The 8,589-nt window shown below is 47.8% G+C and overlaps 2 protein-coding genes across 6 annotated transcripts in view; one reads left to right on the top strand and one right to left on the bottom strand.

The window, feature by feature from the left end:
- Positions 1-256: 256 nt before the first annotated feature.
- LETM2 (leucine zipper and EF-hand containing transmembrane protein 2) lies at positions 257-5,906 on the bottom strand. 4 transcript variants are annotated; one of them, XM_010723126.3, is made up of 10 exons: positions 5,716-5,904; positions 4,832-5,255; positions 4,527-4,670; positions 4,244-4,378; positions 3,877-4,080; positions 3,217-3,336; positions 2,579-2,683; positions 2,355-2,441; positions 1,874-1,948; positions 257-1,305 (listed from the first exon to the last, which is right to left on the bottom strand). In XM_010723126.3, exons 1-10 carry the CDS (start codon positions 5,772-5,774, stop codon positions 1,255-1,257), a joined length of 1,404 nt encoding a protein of 467 aa, XP_010721428.1. In that variant the 5' UTR covers positions 5,775-5,904; the 3' UTR covers positions 257-1,254. The 4 variants fall into 4 exon arrangements, with proteins under 4 accessions (XP_010721428.1, XP_010721429.1, XP_010721430.1 ...); XM_010723127.2 differs by having other exon boundaries at positions 257-923; XM_010723128.2 differs by lacking the exon at positions 2,355-2,441 and having other exon boundaries at positions 5,716-5,906.
- Positions 5,907-6,094: 188 nt separating this feature from the next.
- NSD3 (nuclear receptor binding SET domain protein 3) overlaps positions 6,095-8,589 on the top strand; it is a 34,110-nt gene continuing 31,615 nt past the window's right edge. Inside the window, exon 1 of one of the 2 annotated variants that reach the window (XM_019622643.2) lies at positions 6,095-6,116. The gene's annotated coding sequence lies outside the window, so the exon portion shown is untranslated. Of the gene's footprint in view, positions 6,427-8,589 lie in introns of both variants that reach the window. The other variant, XM_019622642.2, reaches the window with a different exon arrangement.

Here is an 8,589-nt window from a genome sequence, read left to right as displayed (position 1 = left end):
GGGAGCAGAGCTGGAAGAAGTCATCAATATTAATGGTATTTTTGCATGTATGTGTTACCGTGGGACAGGGATCAATTCCCTCAAATTACATTAGGATCTGCTGAGCTACTCCTCCTATGGAGGCAGCACCTGAGCTGCAGCTGCTCTGCACACAGAGGTCTCTGCTCCTGGTCCTGTGGCACAGCCCTGCTTGTGGCAGCTGCTCTTGGGAAGTGCCTTTTTCTGCCCTTTGAAATGACACAATTAAATACAGACATCCAGGATTGCACATTGGTTTTATTGCCATGGCAGAGGTGCAGGTACAGAGCTAAGCTTGCAGAAGACAGCTATCATTGTACTGCATTCTGATCCTGTATTGCTAATAAGAGCCCAAAGTCACACGTTTAAAGTGCTGATAATGCCCCGACCTTGAGATGACTGAATTTTTTTCGTCTGATTGTTCTAAAAGTTGTCTGACCTCTAAAAAAGACACAGCACCAGGTCTAGCTTTAATCTTACAGCCAGTATAAATATCTACAGTCCATAAAATAATTTCTAAATATTTACATACACCAAAAACTAACAAATGCTAAAAACACCGTTTCAGTATCCTCCTGTCGAGTCTACCACAGACCAGCAGCTGACACTGGAGTGTATGAAGAATCATTTTTAAAAAGTCTGAGGGCAGCTGCTATGACGTAGTGCTGAGCTGGATGAGGTTTTAACCAAGTCTCAGCTTGTGAAATACGTGGCTCTGCAGGTTGTTGCCTCGCAAGACCCAGAGGGATGCTGAATAATGCACACCTCTGTCTTCCATGGCAGTGTCAAGCAGCAGCAGGACAAGATGGGAGGCATGGATGTGTGGCTGTGCTCCAGCACAGGTTTCTAAACTGCAGAACAGGATGTCCTGGACTTCCAGACTAGTTCATTCTGCACCTGGACCCCTGTGAAAATGAAAAGCTGTCTTTCCTAATATTTAGGAGCACAAATACCTGTTCAGTGAGTAACAGCAGAGACAGCAGTATAAATATTAAGATATTTACAACATAAGTTAAAATGGTGGGGGTAGGGGTGCAGTTTAGAGAAGCTGGTGCTGTCCTCATAGCTGTAGCATTGTCTGACTGCTAGTAAGTCTGAGACAGAGGGAGAGGGCCCCTTAGGACTACTGACACCTCTTTGTAAAGCAGTCTGCAGGACAGTCACTCTTTCCTTTTAAGGAGGTGCAGAGATGAAAGCTCCTTTCTTCCAGTGTTGACTGTCCTTGCTGGCTTCAGGCTAGACTCCATTGGCACCAGCCTTGCTGCTCTGAGATGCCTCCAGTTTAGTCTGAGTGTAAAAGTTGCAGATTTTAGGCCATACCAATACAAAGGCTTCTTAAAATACTACAATATTTGCCTGAGATCAAAGCTCTTCAGGTTAAAGGAGCATTTTACTGTCGATAGAGCTCAGCCTGGACACCCAAACTTGCCTGAAGTGGACATCCTAAATCAAGATGTAAGCAGCTGTATTGCAATGTATTATTCACAGAAAGGAAAGAGTAATGGAAAAGGCAAGTTACTGTACATACATACATATATAAAGATACAGAAAGGCACTTAACACTGCACTGTTTCTGACTGAAGATGAGTCTATCCAAGTGTTTTAGAGCAGACTGCTAGGGAAGAGTACAAAGGGCACAGTGACAACTCCCTCCAATTTGCCTGGAGTCTGCCTCAATAACGTGTTGTGTTGTGTTGTGTTCAACAGCCCTCTGTGCAGCTCTGATCCACAATTTCTCCAGTCACTGCTGAGCTTAACATTCAGAACATCCTGTAGCACAAATTTCCACAGCTGGACTACAAGCTGTATGACAAACAAGCTACTTTCGAAAGCCTAAACATTCTGAAAAGCTTACCTCTTGTTGGAGTGGCTTAACTGGCACCTCTGAGACTGGTAATTTCTCTGTTGGCAGAGGTACAAACTCTTCATTCTTCGAGGAAAAAGGTAACTTTAAGTCACAGAACCTTCTTGGAAAACAAAGCTCTAGCTAGACCCCATACAGCCCCCTTCCTTGTCAGAACAAGGCTGTTCCCTGCAAGGCATCTTTGTGAAACCTATGCTATTTCCATATTTCTCCTACACTATTTAGTAGGGCTATTGTGAAAGTAGGGCTGACACCATATCCTCCTTTAGTTTTCTGTTGCTTTTATCAGATTGGACTAATACAAGGAATTCCCCTCAGCCTTGTGTTGAGAGCTCTGGCTTTGTAACCCTGGATGCATTTTGTCCTGGACAGTTCAGCCCATGTTTACTGGGACAGCTGAAAAGAAGCCACCTTCAACTAAGATAAATGAACCTGAGTTGAAGCTCACTTTGTGTTTTTGCTATTTTCTGACCTTTCTTCCCTGTGCAATGGGGGCAGGATCTACCAGGGTCTCCTGATCTTCAGGAATGGATGTCATCACTTCCTCAGTTTCACCTACCTAAGGAAGAATATAGAGCTCAGTACAGGCAGAATTTCAGTTCATTTGGAGGGTGGAAAAAAAAGGATTCATGTCACAATGCCTCACTTGTGTAATGGTTCAACCATTAACCTGAGAGCTTTATTCAAATAACTCACCTTATTTTCTGGAAGAGGTTGTGGCTTTACATCTATTAAGTACAAGGCACGTGAGAGCAGGAGCAGAGAAGGTGGAACATTCTCTTTTAAGTGCAGATCTAGCCACTGGGAAAAGAAAATTGGCTGCAAGTCAATGCTTATTTAGCAGTCTTTGTGCTTACAAGATCTTAGAGCTACCTTGAGTTTGGCTAATGAAGTTTTAAGCTACCACAATGAGAAAAGAGAGTTTTGATGACTTTGGAATACCTACGGAATGGACACTAGAGAGGAAGTTTCCTCTTTCCTTTGTATTTCAGATAAGCTGTAGATCATTCAGTACCTACAGCAATATCTGTAATCTGTTTGAATGTTTGTAGGAGACTGGTGTTAGCTCTACTAGAAGTTCTGGCTACTTCAGAAGCTTAAAACAATTTTTCCCCCATCCCAGTCTTTATTTTGCTTCTAACCAGCCACCCACAGCTCTTTGCTCTACAAAGTAACATGCATATTTCATGCTTTAGATCTCAGCTATGCAAGTCAGGATCCATTTAAAAACACTTGTAGGAATTCAAAGAGAAATCTGATTCTATTCCACGTGAACACTGCAGCATTCTGTCCCGGGTGAAACCTTACTGAATAACTAAACAGGAATCACTCACCTGTCTGAGCTGTTCCTTCAGCTGCTCCTCTGAGAGACCCAATGACCGCATTCCTCTGGCTCTGCATGCACTCTGCAGTTCAGACACACTTAAGCCATTGACTCCTTCCTTGGCAATCATCTGAAATGAAACGTTCCTATCTAGGCATACAGTAAGCCAAAACTTGATAAGCTTGAGGCTAAATAAATGTCTGTTTAGATAAGCGTGCATAAAGTCATAGCAAGGCAGAGGCAAAAGTACTGACTTTCTGACCAATGAATTGTGTCCTTGAAAAATGACAGTATCCATCCAGCTACAGAGGATGAAAATGCTGGTCCAGATTTTTTTAAGTACGGAGAATTTCACTCTTATATGCAATCCTGCAGGCGGCCCTGAGAACTGTGAAGATTGCATGCTTTAAAGCTGAACCCACAGTTAGTCAGATATGTACTTCTGAAGGGGTCATTTCTTTGTAGGAAGAATCTCTCTACTCTTTCCTCTAAATCCCAGTAGGATTAACACCGTTTCAAATTACAGTTCCTATGGAATCATAAGATGTAGGCTAGAAGTGGCTTCTGGAGATCCCCAGTCCAACCTCCTATTCAAAACAGAGTTAGACTAGAAGTTGCTTTACACAGTTTGGATTTTTCCATTCCTCCATCTGTGCTGATTTCAACTTACTTCATCATCTGTCTTGATAGTCCTGAGCTTCAGCAGAAGCTGAAAGCGGAGCAGATTGTTGGTGCCAATGGGCTGCAGCTCCAGCAATTTGCAAAGTGCTACCAACTGCGGCCGTTCCAGGTGTTCCAGGGTCAGCTCATCCTCAAAAAGCTTGGAGAAGCTCACAATCTCTTGGGTGCTGGGTTTGTGGCCAGTGTGACGAATCTTTAATTAAAAAAATAAAAAAAAAAAAGAAACCAATCCAATTAAAACAAAATCCCACCTTCTGAATCCTTTTGCCCCTCTAAAGAATCCCTTTCTGTTTCTCACGCTGGCATTCCAGCCTCTCACTGGAAACAGAATGATAGAATTAAAAGGCACATTTTACCTGGTGCACATAGGAAGAGAACTGTTTTCCTTGTCCTGTATCTGCTTTGTTCCTTTTGGCCATCTCTGCAATGGTCTCTTGCAAGAACTTTGCTAATTCCAGCTTTGCGTTTAATTTCTTTTTCTGCTTTTCTTCCTTCATTTAAGGAAATAAAGCATAATTAGAACTTCCACTTGAAAATCAAAAGGGAGAGGGGTTGTAGGACAAAGATGAAATAAAACCCTTTGTGCTGTTGTATAGATGTCCTAACTAGACTGCTGGAATCTCTGAGAACAACACAAACCTTTTTTGACTCTGTCTCAAAAGTTGAGGGCAGCATTTCAGGAAAGAGTTTCAAGAACACTGGTAACAGAAACTCCATGAAGGGAACAATGATAAACACCAGGAAGGGAACCAGCCGGAAAAGATCTGCACAGGTCCTCAGCAACTGCACAAAGAAGAGCACAGCAGAAGCTATTATTCAGCTGGAGGGAAAAAAAAGAACTGTCCCAAAGAAGCACGGAAACCACGCGGTTAAATGTCTTCAGCTACAGAAAGCCTCTGAATACACCATTTTAGCAAGTTGTTGTTTGTATGTCTGCCACTTACCCTTCGTCTCTCTCTCCTAGTGAGAACCTGACCATGCAGCAGCCTCCACACCATCCTGGCAGCAACCTTAGTATCAATCCAGAGCAAATGGAACCCGTTGTAATAATGCTTCAGTTCACAGACAATTTTTTGGTGCCAGGATTTTTTCCCTACGGGGCTTTCTGTGCCTCGTGCTGCTGTTGGGGTGGGTGCAGCACCTCGGGTGGGTGCAGGCTGCTCCTGGGGCTCTTGGAGCACACAGGTGGATGTGTGGAACCATTGCACGGCTTCAGCTGCAGGGTGAGGCAGGCGGGGGTCCGGCTGTGCGCGGCGCTGGCGTTGTGAGGGACGTCCACAAGTCTGGTTTAAGTGCAAATCCACCAGTTGGACCAAAGCAATCGCTGGAGAGCACGGAGAGATGGAGTGCAGGAGGAGCTGGGAGCCTCTGGAAGCGGAGAGGTGGTTAAGAAAAGCACGGTGCTCTGTGGCTAAGCTGCCTGAACACCAATTTGTGTGCTTGGTGCCACAGCTTGTGAAAATAACCTCACGGCTGCCTCAATGCCTGCAGCTCCGAGCACTGAGCAGTAGGTAAAGCACCGAAAACCCCAAGGCAACAACTTTAATTTAGCAGGAGGGCAACACGGGGCTTCTCACTGCTCCCAGGGAGAGCTTCCACGGGCTGCCAGGAACGCCTGAGCACGGAGGGCAGAGCCGCGTGCCCTTTGTCCCCCCGTGCCCTCCGTCCCTCGGTGCTGAGGGCGCACACGGGTGGCTGCTGCGGCCGGCTGGGTGCTGAGCCCCCGCTGTGCGCTGTGCCAGCTGCAGAACCCATGAAATGAACCCAGCCCTGCGATCCCCGGTACCGAGGCTCCGTCCCCGCGAGGTCCGATGCATGCACGCCTTACCTGGGCCTCAGCCTGGGCTTGGCCAGCGCCAGCAGCGCGCTCCAGCTGCGCAGTGCCATGATGCGGTGCCCCCGCCGCCCCCGCTCCCCGCCGGGCGTCCGGCCTCGGTCCGCCGGGGCGGTCCCATCGCGCCCTGCTCCCGACGCTCTAGCCCTGTAAGCGGAGCTCTATGGTTCCCTCCGCGTCGCGCCATAGCTTCGCGACACAACCTTTACGGCGGGAACCAATCAAAACGCAGGACACAACAGCGGAAGGGCGGGGGCGGGGCATGACCCGAGGTGACCCTGAAAGCGGCCTCTCATTGGCTGCGAGGGAAGTGGCGGTAAGGTTTAAGGGGCGGGCCTTAGCGGGTGACGTCACATGCGTGACGCCACGGCGAGGCGGTGGCGGGAAGTTGTGAGGTGAGGTACGGCGCTGCGGGGCGCGAAGGGCTGCGGCCTGCCTCCTTCCCTCCGCCTCGAGTCGCCCTGCAGGCGATCTCACAGCCGTGCGGAGCTGTGAGATCGTGCCTTTGGTGTCCTCACCTGCAGCAGCTGGGAGGCAGCGCCGGGTTCCTCACACGCCTTCAGGGCTGAGAGGAGGTTTGTGTGGAGCTGCGACCTGCTGGGGGTGCCAGCAGGCCCTGGGCGATGCCGTGTCAGCCTCACAAAGCATTCTGAACGAGGAACGGGTTTCTCTTATTGGGGTCAAGGCAGGTGAATGGTATTTAAGGTGAGAAATTGGGAAGGCTGGGTAAGAAGCACAACAGGGTGTGCAGCAGGGCTCTCATTATTGCCTCAGTGTTGCCCGTTGGTTGAAAAGCACGTTGTCCATAAGGGCTGGCCTTCAGCTCCTTTAAATTCTGGGGATAAAAGCTCTCTGCCATTAATCTACGTTCTCTATTACTGTCAAAACCACTCCTGCGTTGTTAGTGCCACACAGCAGTACAGTTTGGATCCTGATTGTGATTTAAGCATCATAAGGGAAGTGTCCAGGACTTCTTTCTGAGTGAAGGAGGGTTGGGTGCTCCTGTTTTTAAGGAGAGCCAAGCAGACCTGCTCCCACGCTTAGGAGCTCTGTGTGTGATTTGAGGCACGGCTCCTGGAAGCAATTACCCAGCTTTATTTAAAGCAGAACATTCTTCAGGGAGAACGCAGCACCTCTTTGATTGCTGAAGATCATTGTTTTCTCTCTGGCTTATTGTAAAGCACTGCATTGTGTGTCATAGGAGGAATGCTGGGCCTGGTGCTGATGGAACTGCAGTTTTGTGTAGGTCTGAGCTGCTCAGGAGGAGCCCTGTGAGCAGGAGTGCAGTGTCTGGGGAGAGGCAAAGCCCAGAGAGCCCCGAGGGCTGGAGGGGAGCAAAAAGCTCGTTCTAAGCATTGTGCTGAGCTGATGGCAGGGGCTGCTGGGTACAGTCAGTGCAGGCTGAACAGCGATCCCGATAAGCATCTCTAATTACTTGTAAGTACATGTTCTTCTCCCAGCAGCTGTTTGTACCTTCCTTGTAGTCCCTGCACACAGCGTGAGTAAAGAATGTGTGCTTAAGCAACAGTTCTGTGTTCACAGCTTGTAATCATTTCTTCTGCTAGCAGGCAGAGGTTATCATCTCTCGCTAACTTTTGCTTTCTCCTCGATTATAATGAGTTAAAACTTGCTCTAGCCCTGTGTGTAGTTGCTTATCCATCAGGTCATTTCAAAACAATAGTGAAAACTGTCAGGAAGAGGAAGAAATGGTGTGAAAGAAGGCAGAATGGGAGAAAAATGAAGGAAAACAGGAATTCCCATCAGTATGTTGCTTAGTTGTCAAAAAGATGCAGGAAAAAATACATTTTCCTCCCTGACTACCTCAGCTGCAAGAACGTCAGTACCCCCTCAGTAATATAAGCAGTTTGAGCTGCAACATTTAGAGAAGACTTGAGAAAAAGAGAGGGCTTTTTTAGGTCACCTCCATTTCTGATGGCTTATTGCATTTAAGAAGGAGCAGAATTGCCTTTTAAGTTCACTTTATTACAGCAATTACCCCCTTCCCCCACCCCCAAGCACAAGAGAGAAGCACCTCATTATTGTGGGCTCTGGGCCTCAGGGTCTGGGCAGTGCTGTGAGTTTGGAAATCGTTGCTCAGTCTTTGTTCAGTGACTCGTGAAGCTCCTCTCCCTTCAGTTTCCTCTTTCATGTTGGATCATGCCTCTCTTGCTACCCAATGCATTGTGTTTTACTGTCTGATATTTTTCCTCTGCTAACAGACGTTTGACTATCTTTCCATCTTATTTACTTTCTGTTCCCTTGTGCTTTTCTTGCTTTCCTTTTTTATTTTTTTTTTTTGCGCTGCGGGAAAGATTTATTGTGCATAGTTGGGCTGTGTTTTCTTCCATGGAAAAAGAAAAAAGATTTTGGGACTTTGGAGGAAGCGAATTAATTGCGAGTGCTTAAGTTTTCAGCCAAATTAGGATTAGGAGCTGTTGAAGACGATGACTTTTTCTTTCTCCATCCAACCCACATGCCAGACCTCAAGAGATCAACCCAGAATCGTGAAGGCACGCTGGAATCTCCCCAGCAGAACTGGTGTTTGTTTGCCAGGCCTCGTTACCATCCAGTAGTAGTAATTAAATGCATCTCAGCTGCTGTGCTGGTTTTGCAGCACAGATGAGTGGCACGATGGGCTGCTGTGCTTCCAGCCGGGCTGATGGCGAGTGTGCCCTCACAGAGAGCAGGCTGCTGTTGGGCTGCAGGGTTTGCACGGGCAGGGAGCGGGCTGCTGTTGAATCGATAGGGACTGATGCTCGCACGGAACGCTGCGGCAGGACTACAGCCCCCGTGATGCTTTGCGGCGGGCGCCGCTCTGGGCGGCCAATGGGGCGCAGAGGGGCGGTGGCGACGCGCGCATGCGCGGAG

This window comes from Meleagris gallopavo, chromosome 24 (assembly GCF_000146605.3).
Source record: "Meleagris gallopavo isolate NT-WF06-2002-E0010 breed Aviagen turkey brand Nicholas breeding stock chromosome 24, Turkey_5.1, whole genome shotgun sequence".
NCBI lineage: Eukaryota > Metazoa > Chordata > Aves > Galliformes > Phasianidae > Meleagris > Meleagris gallopavo.
The sequence above is the reverse complement of the archived record's forward strand: the minus strand, read 5'-3'. Positions and strand labels throughout refer to the sequence as shown.